The sequence below is a fragment of the Jatropha curcas genome, chromosome 5, assembly GCF_041381405.1.
Source record: "Jatropha curcas cultivar XTBG-Jc1 chromosome 5, XTBG_Jcur_1.0, whole genome shotgun sequence".
Taxonomy (NCBI): Eukaryota; Viridiplantae; Streptophyta; class Magnoliopsida; order Malpighiales; family Euphorbiaceae; genus Jatropha; species Jatropha curcas.
The window spans coordinates 27,347,726-27,363,277 of record NC_143155.1 but is presented as its reverse complement, the minus strand read 5'-3'; the positions used below and the strand labels follow the sequence as shown (position 1 = coordinate 27,363,277).

The 15,552-nt window shown below is 35.0% G+C and overlaps 3 protein-coding genes across 3 annotated transcripts; 1 reads left to right on the top strand and 2 right to left on the bottom strand.

The window, feature by feature from the left end:
- Positions 1-326: 326 nt before the first annotated feature.
- Positions 327-1,716, bottom strand: DGAT3 (diacylglycerol acyltransferase). The gene is made up of 2 exons (XM_012227615.4): positions 1,243-1,716; positions 327-1,122 (listed from the first exon to the last, which is right to left on the bottom strand). The coding sequence occupies exons 1-2, from the start codon at positions 1,609-1,611 to the stop codon at positions 445-447; spliced, it is 1,047 nt and encodes a 348-aa protein (XP_012083005.1). The 5' UTR covers positions 1,612-1,716; the 3' UTR covers positions 327-444.
- A 126-nt stretch (positions 1,717-1,842) lies between these two features.
- Positions 1,843-5,699, top strand: LOC105642699 (NEFA-interacting nuclear protein). The gene is made up of 8 exons (XM_012227611.4): positions 1,843-2,005; positions 2,087-2,240; positions 2,365-2,439; positions 2,733-2,790; positions 3,383-3,438; positions 3,876-3,938; positions 4,404-4,472; positions 5,375-5,699. Exons 2-8 carry the CDS (start codon positions 2,184-2,186, stop codon positions 5,627-5,629), a joined length of 633 nt encoding a protein of 210 aa, XP_012083001.1. The 5' UTR covers positions 1,843-2,005; positions 2,087-2,183; the 3' UTR covers positions 5,630-5,699.
- LOC105642700 (ABC transporter B family member 11) lies at positions 5,634-11,472 on the bottom strand. Its single transcript, XM_089721027.1, is given in 13 exon segments — positions 5,634-5,842; positions 5,845-6,141; positions 6,343-6,636; positions 6,734-6,997; positions 7,094-7,360; positions 7,594-8,468; positions 8,629-8,902; positions 8,985-9,510; positions 9,589-9,827; positions 9,942-10,163; positions 10,243-10,418; positions 10,508-10,562; positions 10,683-11,472. Coding segments are annotated over 13 exon segments (3,840 nt in total). The 5' UTR covers positions 10,986-11,472; the 3' UTR covers positions 5,634-5,794.
- Positions 11,473-15,552: the final 4,080 nt, after the last annotated feature.

Below are 15,552 nucleotides of genomic sequence, written 5' to 3'. Positions count from 1 at the left end.
TCTTCCATTCATTTTTGGCAGTTTACTATTAATATTGGAACAGCCAGAAAAATATTTGCATGTCCGTGGTTTCTCTGATGCCTGAGGTAGATACGCAGCACAGCAGATAGAGAGAGCTAAGAAGGTAATCCTTTTATGTTTCACCAATGTAAGCTGACAAGCTGCTTTCTGTGCCCTTGTTTTAGTTTATATATGTCAAAGCAACTTGGACAATCCTTAAATGTTGTCTGGCTTTATTTGGAAACTAGATGGCTGTCGCCCTAATTGAGTTGGCTGTAATGGTAGTAAAGTACGAGGGGGGAGGGATTAATTTTATATACGAAATATAAAAATGAATTTAATTTAATTTAATTGCATATGAATATATTTACATCTTACTGGTTCTAATTTGTCTCAACAAAAATAAGCTTCCAAACAAAACTATTACGAAAACAAACAGATCTTTCAAGAGATTGCCATCAGACAATTGTCGTTCCTGTCTTTGCCAAGAAGATTTGCAACAATGGCATCTACGTCTTCTAGCCCAACTCCCATGCACAGCGACAGAGTACTCTCACCTTGAAGTCCAGTAGAACAATTAGAGACCTTCACATTAGGGGCGTTTTTACATTTCCCCATGCACTTGCACCCGACAACAGCACCCTCTTTTCCAACTTTCTTCTCAAATTCTTCCAACAAAGCAATGGCCCCCATTTTCTTACACTTGCCCCCCATGCATATCTCAATCTTCTTTCCCCCTGCAACTGCCATGCCCGTATTTTCACTTTCATTGGAACAATTTGAACGGCAATCTTCTTCAATGTTCAAAACATTGAAACTTTCAGTCGTCTCCAATACTGGCGTACTAATCTCTGCCAAAGTGGCTTGTTCTCTGTAATTCGCATGTTCTGTTTCATTCTCGATAAATTGCTTCACAGCTGTGTTTCCAAGGCGGCTCACGTCCATTACCACTTCACAATCGCTGTCACTTGAGTCCGATGAAGAGCTTGAGGACGATGATGTAGAGTCAACCGGGGCCTCACCATTGATCAATGAGGCTTTCTCTTCTTTTCTCTTTCTTTTTTGTTCCTTTTGCTCTGATTTCAAATGTCGAAGCTCTGCCAGCAAAAACTCTGTTGCTTCCTGCATTCGACAACTATCAGATTGACATTTGTTTCATATAATCAAGCAAGTAAACATAGAAGTATCACTTCATTAGCAAAATCATCACATTGATAAGAAACAAGAAAGTGAGAAACTCACCGAAATCATCTTCTGCTTGACGTCATCCATCAAATTCAAACGACTGCCAAACTCTTCAGCCTGTGCTGTACGAGAAAAAAGGTCCAAATCTTTGGATAATCTCTTCATCAACTTCAGCTTCTTCTTCTTCTCTGTTTTTATCTCTTTGCTTTCTTCCTTCTGCTTCTTTCCACCACTCCTAGTTGGTGATACATAGTATTGTAAATGACCAGAATCAGAAAATTTATGACTCAAAATTCCAGAAAAATCTCTGGTTTTGAATGAAACTCTAGAATTTACGGTCCCGAGAGGTAATTTCAGAGAGAAATTATTGACTCCGGATTCCGAGAAACGAAGAACAGGGGAGGAAACTATTCCAGCGGTATCCATCTCTTCTGCGAATTGAAAACAAAAGCCACAGATTTCAAATTTGTGTTTATGCTATATATATTTATATCAAAAAGGAAGCAAATTTAACCTTGTTTCGAGTTTCATTAACAGTTTCTGTAATCCGCATCTAACAAGGAAAGGGAAACGAAGGTGAAGAAACGTGGCCTTTTCTGGTTCGTAGATGAAGATCGAAAGCTGACGTGGATGGCTAGTTTTCGTTGGCTATGGCGCGCTCGTGACTCCTCCGGTTATCCACGCTCCGATTGTGCATTTGACACGAGCTTTTTTTTAGTATGAGCGGTGCGATGAATTATGTTTGATTGGGTGGCCTGAATTGTGCCATCTGGAGAAGAATTTGAGCCAGTTGGCAACCATATGCTGCTCTACATGCCACGTATGTATATAAACACTTTCTAGTTTTAATAAATTGCCACGTATGTATATGGCCACCTTCTATTTTTTTTTTTTTTTTTAGGTTACTGATCGTTAAAACTTGGAGCCTAAAAACTGAAAGAACAAGATTAGTTTTTGAAAACGTGAAATTGAATAATTTTGGAGATAGAAGTTGAAAGATGGCAGAGGAATCGCCAAGAGCCATGAGATTGATGAATTTCATATCGGAGGAACAGGTATCCCAATTAATTAACTTTAAACCCGAATTCTCCCGTATTAGTATGTTCTTACGATTTCAATATTTGGCAATTTGGGTTTTATTGTTAATTTTGTTGTCGATTAAATAATCTATTTTTACAGTTGGATGAGGCTAAGAAAACAAGGGGTGAGCGGGTTGATGACGGCACTGCGCAGAGAGATAGGCCTCTGTATGAGGTTTGCCGCGTTGTCTTCTCCTTCTTCTTCTAAATGTGATAGAATAAGGAAATTAAATTAGATGTTCTCACTACTATTGCCACATTATCTGGGATTAATATCAGCAATGCGGTTAATTAATGAACTATTTACCAGTATGAACTTATGTTTTCACTTGCACTTTCTATTAGGAAGGTGGCTGACAATAGTATAGTGCTATAATGTGCTCTACTGGTCTTTCATCGAATTTGGAGTTTGTGTTTATTATGTGAAGTGCATAAGTTCATAAATCATAAGCACTTCGATTAATGCAGATTTTGAAGGAGAATAAAGACAAGCGAGATGCAGAATTCAATGAGCGGTTCAAGCATAGTAAGTGATTAGTTTATTAGTGGTCCTGTTTTATTGTCTCATTTTCAGCTAATAAATAGAGGAAAATTCAGTTATCTGGACAGGGTCAGTGTGATATATTATATAATATAGTATTGTCTATCTCTCCATTTATCTTTGCCATCCATATCATTAGAGAATTTGCATTCTTCCTCTATCTCCTGCATGTCTTTACCATATCCTATTCAGTTGCTTTTTAGTGTGTATGCGTGGGAGTTTGGCGGGGAAAATGAGAAACAGGACAAACAAGCTAAGCAATCTTAACAAACTTTAAACAAACTAAATAATACTAAAACTGACTAGCTAACTAACTAACTATTAATTACATTAGTTAAAAGTAGAGCTTGAGCTTTCACCTTGAATGTTAACTTCTTCTTCTGCTTCTTATGTTTCGATTCTGATGCTCAGGAGTTTCTGATAAGATCAACATTCTTGTAATTGCCTAGTCATTTCTTTGAATTTCCCATCTCAAGGCGTCCAATTTCATAAAGGCTGAAAATTGTGTTCAAGCAACTTTTGCTTTGCAAAATTTTTATGAGTGAAAATAGAGCTTTGAGTACTTGTTTTGTTGCAGGACCTCCTAAAGCTTTGGATGAAGATGAGACTGAGTTTCTTGAAAAATTGGAGATGGTGAGAATATGTTGCAAGATCAGTAATCTTTAGGATTCTAGTAAAAATGAAACCTTTTTCTGCTGTTTATTCATGGTTAATCAATATATCAGCTAGTGCTCATATGGAGATACCATTTATACTGTGAGGCTTTGTTGATTAATTAGGCTGTCACATAGTAACGTAAATTGTTTGAAGGTTGTCAAGTACACTACAGTGCAATAGGTATTTTGCTCCCGAGTTTGTTAATGGGTGGACATTCTTGATAGTTTTCTTCTGATGATGTTGATGATAATTGATCATTACAGTTGGATGTATATGCTGAAGCTAGGAAAGGATATTTTCACTTCGTTTTTTGTTTTATGAATAATTAACTTTCCATGTCCATTAAATGATTAATTATGCAACATTTATGAGAATCATTGATTCTTTTTCTTTTTGTTATGTGTTTGTTGTAGTCAAGAAGGGAATATGAGCAGCAAATGGCAGTTGATGAAGCAGAACAGCTCCGAAGTTTCCAAGTAATTTTTTGACTTATTTTGAGCAGGAGAATTATTATTACTACGATGTAGTTCAAGAAATTGTGGGATTTTCTTTGACTCCGTGTTTAGGATTCTAGATTTGATAACTGGCATTGAAAATGTATGTCTCGTTGAAAATGATATTGGGGCTTGTTATTCAGTTCCTTGGGGTAAAATTAATCTTTTGATAGAAGTTTTATCCTGGTGGAAAACTATAGATCTATATATTAAATTAAATTCCAAGCTAATGGGAACTAGAGCCAAGTTACTTTATGCTGTCTCTTTTACCATCTGTTTGCTGAGTATCATATTAATTCTCATATTTGCGGTCCCTTCCAATACCAACTTTTTGGAGCATCCCTCATCTAATTTTAGAGACCTCTTATTTTAATTTTAAACCTTTCTTACAGATGTATTTAGAACTATCATTATGTCTCCATCTCAGATGATTTTTCTTTTTTTCAGGCAGCAGTTGCTGCACAATCTACAATTGTACATGAATTGAAGGAAAAACCACCTATCCCTGTAGTTGAGGTTAGTTTCTTTATGATTTGTGGACTGCTGCATTTGATTATATTTTGTTGTTGTAGGCTTTAAAAATGCAAACCCACACATTCATGGGCTTGCATGCACTTATGGAGTTTGTACCTGTGATCTCTGTCCTGGTTTATGTGCTTGTGCATGTGCTGAACTGGTATGGAGTCTTACGATTAGTGTAGTAGAAGTACAATGTCAGCATGTTTTGCTGTTGTAAGTTTTTGATACTTTGTTGTTATGTAGATAATCCAATTCTGTATCTAATATTTAATTTACATAATATTCTTTAGACAAAACCAAACGCGACTAAACTAAAAAAATATGAATAACTCATAGAAAACTTAAAAGTACCTACAAGTTTAGTAATGATAACATTGTAAATTATTGAAAGCTTTCTTATTTGAAATTCTTACTATTCTCTCTTGTCTTTCTCCTTTTCTCTTGATATCTTCTTTACTCAAAATCCTCAGTATTGAAAATGATCCGTTTCCCAATTATTTTTTTAAACATGAGGGTTGAAATAACATCTAATACCATGCTTTTGCATCTTTAATGCATAGGCTTGGTAGCTCAAAATAGATTATTGCTTTATTTGAGTAGTAAAATCCATGGGGGTAGCCTGAGGTTTTCAGTTAAATGGTTAATGATCCATTACCTGGTTAATGATCTGTTACCTAGTAGATATTCTCTAGGTATTTTATTTAGTGTGGATAGCATCTATTTTTATTTTGACAACTACGCGTGTTCTTGGTATGCACTTTCTCAACCGAATTTGATGACCTTTCTTGTGGCTAAAAACAAGATCAGATTCTGATTATTGTATTAGCATCCATTAAAGCCAGTGTTGAACATATTGGTTAGTTTGTGAATTATGGAAAGTTGGTTTTCTCTGATTGCAGGAACAGAAAACAGTTGGGAAGAAGAATCTGCCTAGTCGCCCATTAAGCATGATCATTAAGGTCAAACCACAAGCTAAGAAAGCAAAAGTAGATGAGGGAAATGTTGAACCTTCAGACATTGGTAAAACACCTAATGTTGATATTGAAAAATTTTCAGAGCAAGTGAAAACACATAATGGTGATGTTAACGAGTTGAATAATGTTGCTAAAACCGGTCTTGTGTCGTACAGCGATGAAAGTGAAGATGATGATTAACATGTTTGCTACTCATATTGTGGATATTTATCATTATTTAATTTAGTTTTCTTAAATTTGCTTTGCTTCAGTTTGCTTTTATGCATTTTTCATTTACGTGTTTCATTTAAAATCCAGTCTAGCCTATACTATGAATAAAAACATGGAAGTATGGGTTATCCAGTTTTAGCACTTATGTGAAGTGCGACTAAGGAAGCATAGAAACCATCTTTGATGTTGATAAGAGTTTCATGCCTTCCTTTCTCAACTATAACTCCATTCTTGACCACTGCAATAACATCTGCATTCTTGATTGTTGATAGCCGGTGAGCTACCACCACCGTAGTCCTGTTCACCATCACTCGGTCTAGTGCATCTTGAACCACTCTTTCAGATTCTGCATCTAATGCACTTGTAGCTTCATCTAACAGTAATATCTTTGGATTCTTCATGATGGCACGAGCTATGGCCACTCTTTGCTTCTGTCCCCCGGATAACTGTACTCCTCGTTCCCCTACCACAGTTTCATAGCCCTACATTTTGTATTGGCAATGTATCTTAATTTATAATACTGAAATGTCTAAATATAATGAACAAAATAGACGTATGTCAGTTTGAACCTCTAACTATTTTTTTTTTATTATGTAGCAAGGTTTTATCATGCTCATTATATATATATATATATATATATATATATATATATATATATATATATATATTTTTTTTTTTCTCACCTGTTGTAAGCTACTGATGAACTTGTGGGCATTGGCCAACTCTGCTGCACCTATAATCTCTGCCTCAGTTGCGTTTCCTTCCTTTCCATATGCAATGTTGGAACGAATTGTTTCGTTGAACAAAACAGGCTCTTGGCTCACAAGCCCCATTTGTTGTCTTAGCCACTTCAATTGGAGCTTTTGAATTTCTATTCCATCAAGTGTGATATGACCTGAATCTGGATTGTAAAACCTTTGCAGCAATGCAACTACCGTTGATTTACCACTCCCACTCTCTCCAACTAGGGCAACAGTCTGAAAGAAATTGAAGCATGTTAATACTGTTCTAGGGTATATCTCGTTGCAATTTCTTTAAAAAGTAGGATCTGAAATAGACGTACAAAGAAGTTACCTTTCCAGAACGAATAGTCAAACTGAGGTCCCGGAAAATCTGACTATCTGGCCTAGATGGATACTTGAAACTTACATGATGAAGCTCAATTTCTCCCTTCACATTTTCTAGTGTTGTTCCTGATTCATCACTAGAATCTATAGTTGACTTCCTATCTATGATTGCAAACACAGAAGCAGCTGCAGCCTTTGCCTTGATGGAATCAGTACCCATGGAACTTGACTGTGAAATTCCCATAGCTGCCATAGACAAAGCAAAGAAAACCTGCAAAACGACTCGAGGCTTTAGTATCACTGAAAATATTTCGTTGTTGTAGATTTCACAAAATTAATAGGAAAAGATGGTAGATATCAATGACACCTGAAAAACATCTGCAAAGGTTATGTGGCCACCCTCAACTAATCGAGCTCCCGCGTAGAAGCTAGTCGCATAGAAACAGAACAAAAAGAAGGATGACGCTCCAAATCCTATGCCACTGATCAACCCTAGCCTAACTCCCGTCCTCTTGGGACCCTCGCATTTCTTCTCATAAAGTTGCATCACCTTCTCTTCCGCACAGAAAGAAGCAACCGTTCTTATACTACCAACTGCATCGTTAGCAACTTGGCTTGCTTCCTCGTACATCATCTGCAACCATTTCAATTTATCTGAGTTTGTAACATTAAATAGACAAATTTATAGGATACTGATTATCTTTTCAGATAACAGTGTGAAAAAAAAAAAAAAAAAAAAGAAGCCCAACTAATATCAATCTGATTAGTAGCGTCAAAAGGTTGAGAATTCATTTTCTTCAAATATGAATTAGCTTTATATATTGATTTTCCCTTAGCCAAGTAAGGCTGATTGGCTTTGGCGCATACCTTTGCATCTGCACTGAATCCTTTCATGAACTTTATTTGAATAATTCCATTGACACCCATAAGAGGAACGAGTGCAAGTATAATGAATGCTAGTTGCCAACTTGCAGTGAAAGCAATGACCAGAGCAGCTACTGCTGTTGCAATGTTTTGAACCATCTGAGCTAGTGCATCTCCAACCAGGGCTCGCACTATTGCTGCATCTGATGAAAGCCTAGCACCAATTGCACCGCTTGAGTGATCAGGCTCATCAAACCAACCAATCTCCATGTGAACCACCTTTTCAAAACAGAGAGATCTAATCCTTTGGATTAACTTAGACCCAGCTACAGAAAAGAAGTAAGTTCTAATTGGATGCACCACAAATGATGCCAGACCAAGTGTCATAAACATTAGTGCCCAGAATTTTGAATCCTTTCTCAGTTCATGAGGCGGTTCAAAAAAAGTTTTGATTGCTTTTGAAATTAGTGTACCATAAATTGGAAGTATTGTACCATTGATACATGCAGCAATAGTACCAAGTATAAGAACTGGGAGTTCTGGCTTGTTAAGATAGGCGAGGCGGCGGATTGGGACCTCTGGAAGTTTTTCTTTTGATTGAAAATCTTCTAGCTCCTCCAGGTCAACATTAGGACCACCGAGTTCTGTAGGTAAACCGCAAGACAGTGACAGCGAGTGGTGACTGCTATTTCTTGATGATCCTCGACTTATGGAGCGTCGCAATGACCTTCTTTGACTTGACTGTCTAAATGATTCCACAGAAATTTCTGATCTGCCATAATCATGTACGGCCTGTTCCGTCTCTTTATTTATTTCCTGTAAGCGTATCAGCTGAGAATATGCTCCATCGGGATCTTCAAGTAGTTCTGAGTGCGTGCCTGCCAATTTTTCACACACACATGCAAGTGCAACAGTTTTATATTCTAGTATGAAGAAGTAATATGTAGACCATGAAGGATCAAAACCGTAGAAACTAATGAATGAAACCACAAGGAAGCATATAACGCCTTTTTGGAAAGTTATAACTGCAAATGATACCTTTTTCAACCATCTTTCCTCGATGAATGACAGCAATTATATCAGCGTTCCTCACAGTAGTTAAGCGATGGGCAACGATAACAGTGGTTCGGTTGACCATAATCCTATCTAGTGCCTCTTGCACTACCCTCTCAGATTCTGCATCAAGTGCACTTGTAGCTTCATCTAAAAGTAAAATTCGAGGATCCTTCAGGATTGCTCTTGCAATTGCAATCCTCTGCTTCTGTCCACCAGAAAGCTGAGTTCCATGTTCACCAACCATGGTGTCAATTCCCTGCATGCAACATCCAAAATCAGAAAAAAATAATCTTAAATGAAAACGATATTTTGGTTGATAAATTCGGAATAACTGGAACCTGGGGTAGTTTATCAATAAATTTTGCAGCATTGGCAAGTTCAGCTGCGGCTTTTATCTCTTCAACAGTAGCACCATCCTTCCCATATGCAATATTATCCTTGATGCTAGATGTAAACAACGCAGGTTCCTGACTAACAAGACCAATTTTTTCTCTAATCCATTTAAGTTGAAATTCTTTGAGGTTAATGTTGTCTATAAGAACTTCGCCAGATTTTGGATCATAAAATCGTTCTATCAGACTAATTACTGTTGATTTCCCACTTCCACTATGTCCAACCAAAGCTGCAGTTGTGCCACTTGGAATAGAAAGAGAGAATCCACTAAATATCTCCTCTTCTGGTCTTGCTGGATAACTGAAATATACATCCCTTAACTCTACATCTCCACGGATGTCATCCAATACTCTTCCATTCGTATTATAAGGATCTATCTCAGGCTTTCTATCAATAGTCTCAAACATTTTATATGCTGCAGCTCGACCAGAAGCAAATGCACTCATACAAGGAGATGTCTGCCCCAGAGACCTACAAAATTCAATAAATCATCAAAGACGATATGCTTAAATTCCTTAACTCACGTCAGATATCAAAAAAGCTACTCACATTGAACCAGTCAACACAGCAACAATCACATTAATAACTGCTCCTCCGGTATATCCTTGTTCCAATATCATTTTCGCACCAAACCAAACAGCCATGCCATAGCTACTAAATATAACCAACATTACTATGCCAATACCGACTCCAGAAGCAAGGCCTTCATGAACACCTGATTTATAAGCAGTTTGGAGATGCTTGTTGTAAACACTAATGGCCCGTTTCTCCCCAGTATATGATGCAACCTGGAACATCAAATGACTATCATACTTTTGCGAGAAAAAGAAAAATCAAGTCCATCTGAAAGACAAATTATTGATATTTTCCCTGCATTCTATGGTCCTGGCTATGTAACATACAGTTCTAATAGAGCCAATCGTCTGCTCTACAACAGTAGCTGCTTCTGCATAAGCATCTTGTCCACGACTTGCCATCCTGGATATGATAATGGACACAGTGGCACCAGCTGCCACTAGCAGGGGAATTGCAGCTAACATCACAAGTGTAAGCTTCCACCCTTTGATAAATGCTATTAGAAAACCCCCAATGAATGTTGCCATCAGCTGCAGGAATTTTCCGACCTGCACAAATCAAGCGGGTCTAAATGAAATTGACAAGATTAATTCGTTGCAATTTTCCTTTCTGCAGATTATAAAGTACCTTTTCGCCCATTGCATCTTGTATAAGAACAGTATCACCGGACATCCTGCCAACAACCTCTCCAGTACTCGTTTCTTTATCAAAAAAAGTAATATCTTGTCTAAGTATTGTTTTGAGATAATAACTCCTTATTCGCGCTGCCTGTCTTTCTCCTGTTACCATCCAGCAGGCCACCTCTGGCAAACATCGAAGACAAAATTTCACTTAATTCACATATATCCTTTTGTAAATTTTAATTGGAAATTTAAATTTGACTTGAACATACGAAGAAAGGCAGCCGCCGCAGCTCCTGCTGCTAAGTAGACATATTTTAGAGAGACCTGAAATGAAATTCAAATACCAAATCAGTACAATCTTCAAAACATCAAATCCCTTAAAATTCAAAGAGAAGGAACGTAATTTTAGAATCTGTTTTTTTCTTTTTTTTTTTTCTCCTTTACCTTGGAAACTATATGAACCGTCTCATTGCCAGTCTGGTTTTTTCCAAAAGAATCAATCATTTGTCCTAATAACAATGTCATAAGAGGCGTAGAAACTCCATTGCCAACAGCACCAATTGTGCCGACAATCATTAACAAAATATCAACAGAATCCGCAAACGAGAAAAGCTTAAGAAATGGAACGGTTTCGACTTTCTTCTTATCTACTTTGCTCATATTGGAGCTGCTACTGGCGGTAGAGTCATTCTGTTCCTTCGTCGGCCTGGTCTCATCCATTATGGGATGACCGTTCTCCTCCACCATGAAGATTAACTCAAAAATCCTTTTAACTACGGAGAATATTTATATAGCGGCTCCAGCATCTGTCCAAATAACATTACAGAGTCAAAGAAAAAAACAGAAGAGCAACTTCCATTGCGAAACGTTCATGGCCGGTTATAAAACAACAAATCAATTAGTGAAAGTAAAAATTAGACCAAGAAAAAAAAACGAACAGATCGACAAAACCAACAATTTTGTCTTCAATGAAAGTAAGCTAGCAAGCATGCCATTGCCAAGCCGTTGGCGCTAAATCTACGCGATCGACAAGGACCGAAACATTAGAAAACCTCAGTAAATACAACTTCTTATTTAAACAATTTTTTTGCTGCTCAGATTTCCTAAGACTCTGCACCTTTCATCTATCTTGATTCATACTACACCTGATTGATTTATATTTCATATTAACTTATAAAAAATATTATTTATTGGAAAAAATAACCATTGCTTTCATTTACTTGGTATAATAGTGAAATATCGAGTAAAGGAAAATATATCTAAACTAAACCAGTAAACCTACTATATTACATTCTTTAAAAAATTATTTATTTAAAAAAATCCTTTTTTGGAAATTTTTTTTTTATACAAAAGTAATTCTTGGTGTAATATAAATATTGAATTTGAGAAAAAGGTGAAATAATTTCATTGGTAAAAAAAGTCAAATAGGTTAGAGGTGCTGTTCAAATCCAACTCTTCATGATCACGAGCGCAACAAAGACTTGAGAGGCAAGAAAGAAGTGCCCCATTTGGCTAAAGACTAAAGGCATATATAATAGCGGGACCCAACCACAACGATTGTCTGGTGGTCCCAGCCAGTTCCTTCTAAAGTCTAAACACCAGCTAAATCCCGTTTAAATCGCCATTAAGCTCTTATCGAATCCAAGAGAGCGATCTGGTTCCGGTTCCGGTTCATTGACTGCACTGCAAGAACCAAAACCTGCGGCGTATTATGAATTAAGAAACCGGTTTTCTTACTCCGAATCATGATAAAGACATGCGTTAGGGTTATTGGGTTTATTGTTTAGGTTAGATTATACAGTATCAGCTGCAAGTTTGCGAAGAAAAGAAAAACACTTCCCGTTTCTTAAAACCACTGTAAAGGAAAAAGTCAATTTCAAAATATTTTAACTTTTCCTCTTCTATGAATAATCTTTTGTTAACATATAAAGAACGGGAAAAGAAAAGGAAGGAAACAAAGAATATGGGTCAAGGCGTGGTATTAATATTTACTTACTAGCATAAGAAATTGATGAATGGCTATGGTGGTGAGCAGTTGAGCAGTTTGCTAGCTGCTTGTGAAGTTGATGCACATGGTTACAGGCGCTGTCTTTCGAGTTTGAGACCAATTATCTGTCTAATAACATTTTTGCGTGTGTATATATATATATCTATATAAAGCATGACTAATGTACAATACATGAATCTACAGCAAAACACAAACTAATAATTAAAAAACAGAGCCTGGACCAATTTTTTTCTTTTAGCCCCAGAGGATCAACCATGATTTGCATGTAGCTTCTTCGTTGAAGCAACCTCGATAATTCACACACACACACATATATATATATAAGCTAATAAAAGACAAATGGTTTAAGATTTTTTCATCGAGACTAAGGAATCAATTATTTTTTTTCCAAATTATAACAAATCAAGAGTAATTTATCCGAATTATCATTTATCTCGTATTAATACTTTTATGAGATAATTTATTACTCTTTAAAATTCTCAAACCAATTTATATTTTAGGACAAAATTATCGTCCAAAAATCACTTATATTTTGGAATAAAAAAAATATATATACTTTTCGGAGTAAATAAAACCGATCATGTGGATTGATACTGCCTATAGTGTGTGCTATACTTACTATTCAATTTTGCCTACTGAAATTGGAGGGTTTTGTACAACCCAAGTCATGGATTGATAGACTCTTAGTTTTTGGAGTGCTACCTAACCTAATCCATGTGTTAGAAATTAATTCCATGGATGGTCATGTGAACCCAAAATCAAAATTAGGTACACGTCAATTAATTAATTAATTATACTATTACGCTATAAGGTACCTATCAATCTTTCTCATATACAGATCACAGGCTATCATATGTATAGAGCCATTCAATTAATAATAAATAGATAACAAAGTAAAAATAGCATGTTCTTTGAGTCCAAGAAAGAATCATGGCAAGTTTCCTGCCTCTTTTGTGATGGTAAGTCCCACGATATAGCTAGTGCACCACCACAACTATATGCTTTATTTCAGGGAGTCACGTCACATGTTTATCTCTATTTCCGGTTTAATGTATAAATCTTTTAACTGATTATTTTTATAACTCTTAAATGTTTACGAAATTTTAACCGTGATCCCTTATTATCGTATTTTAATAATAATTATATTCCTCGCCATATGAAATATCTTTACAGAAATTCAACTATGACATAATATTTTTATAGTTTATTTTGGCAAGGGACATAATTATTTCTGAAATGTGAAAATACATAGTCATAATAGATTTCTCATAATGTTTAAGATAGCCACAAGAACAATCGCTAAAAGTACAATGTCAAATTTATGAATTAAGCTTTATTGACGCTTAATGAATTTACTATTATTGTATTTTTTTTTTTGGCACTTTTACTTTTCTAAAATCAAATTTTGACACCCTAAAAAAAGAATAAATTTCAATTTCATCCATCAACAGAAGCCATTGCACTCACTGCCATTGGCTTGGTATGTATTTCTCATTGTCGGCAACCGAAAACCACAATTTCGTCATTTTATATTAGTGATGATGCATCCCCTAATCAACATCATATGAGTTGAAATACAAATTAATTTTTTAAAAAAGAAATAGTGCTATTATTTTAAATTAAATGCAGACTGTGAATAAATTAGCTGTTTCATTAGCTCAAGCATAGTGTATAATTTAAATTAAAAAAAAAACTTAATTAGAATAAATATTTTAGCTCAATTAAGAAAACTGTAATAATTGATTATTATGGCAATAAAACATTAAAATATGAACCTTTGAAGTCATGTAGAACTTTTAATAGCATGCAGAACATAAAACCTTATTAAGGATCCGGCACAATGGGAACTGAAATGATTGAAGTAGGTTAATTATTGACGCAATTAAGCATTAACCTGACCGTAATGACCTTCCAAAAAAAAAAAAAAAAAACTGTACCTAATGAAAACTCATTAACACAAGGAGACAAAAGAAAAGTTTTTGCTGTACTTATTGCAGGCATAGGCAAACCGAAATGGCAATGTATCTACACGACTATTCCCAGAGGCTGCGTTCGGCTGAGATGTTGATATGGTATCCGTATCTTCCTTTATATTTCCAAGTGATTTGGTCAAAAAAGTTTAGAAGTTCCTTCTAATTTAAATACAACCTCCATTTTCTAAATATTTATCTCACTTAAAAAAGTAATGTGTATCAAAATATTTATTATATTTATAGATTTAATAAATAATATTTTTTTTATTATTTTTATCCTTTGTCATAATAATTGAATGGTTTTCATTCCGACGATAAATTAAGAATAATATCATCAATCCATTCAATAATAATTTATGTAATTCAAACAAATTAAATTGTTTTATTGAAAGTGAAATATCCAAATATGATAAATATTTGAAATGGAAGGTAGTATTTAAGCTCAATTATCAAAAGAGAATTATCCTAACTACCCCTTCTAGACGTTCAATTTCGCTATTTTTAAAATCAAATAAGTCAAAAGAAAGTGGTGGGGTTGTTACACCTTTTACATTGTTTCCTTTATTGCCAGGGAATTGCCAAGGAAATGCTGAAGAAAAATATATGCTTATATTCTTTCCATTCCAATGTATAAGTAGTTTCAGGGTTATTATTTTGTTTAAAAAATGTAAGTGTATTTTAAGGAATAATAAATCAAATTTTGTTAATGTCACCCTTGATTATATTAGATACAGTAATTATCTTCAAAAGTTACATTTAATTTTGATATAAAAATAATTTGATCAAATTATTCTTGATTTTGTTACGACTTAAAAGAATTAATTAATTTCTTAATTTTCATATAAAAATATTAAACTACTTGGATTTTGAGTCAGACGGAGTATAAAATATTGTAAATAGGGACATTAATAATTGTTTTTTTCACTAATGGAATAGATTTGTGTCCTTTCTTCTTTAACTGTTTTGCAAAAATCATTGGTATAAATTATCAAGAAGTATGTGCCTCCGACATGTGAGTGCATTGTATTGGTAGGTGTCATCCATGACGTTTAATCTCAAAAACGGATCTTTTTTTTATTTTTTTGAAAGCAACGGATCCATTCTACTGCTCTTAAAAAATTAGAGTCTATGTTACTTATAACAGAATCCTGTCATGTAGCCCCAAAGTCTAATGCTTTTAATTTTTGATTATACCTATCCGAATCCGGTCATGATACATTCGGATGAAACAATGAAAATAAAAATTTTTGTTAAATAATTTTTATTAAAGTAAATTCTTTTAATTTTTGAGAAATTCGCATCGCATAAGAAAAGAGTGTGGATAATACTCTAT

Excerpts from the sequence above, each read along its gene's own strand:
- DGAT3 (XM_012227615.4), bottom strand. The coding sequence starts at position 1,611 with ATGGATACCGCTGGAATAGTTTCCTCCCCTGTTCTTCGTTTCTCGGAA. Across the intron at positions 1,123-1,242 it reads TCAAGCAGAAGATGATTTCG|GAAGCAACAGAGTTTTTGCT; the intron begins GTGAGTTTCTCA and ends TGTCGAATGCAG.
- LOC105642699 (XM_012227611.4), top strand. The coding sequence starts at position 2,184 with ATGGCAGAGGAATCGCCAAGAGCCATGAGATTGATGAATTTCATATCG. Across the intron at positions 2,791-3,382 it reads CAATGAGCGGTTCAAGCATA|GACCTCCTAAAGCTTTGGAT; the intron begins GTAAGTGATTAG and ends GTTTTGTTGCAG. Across the intron at positions 4,473-5,374 it reads CACCTATCCCTGTAGTTGAG|GAACAGAAAACAGTTGGGAA; the intron begins GTTAGTTTCTTT and ends CTCTGATTGCAG.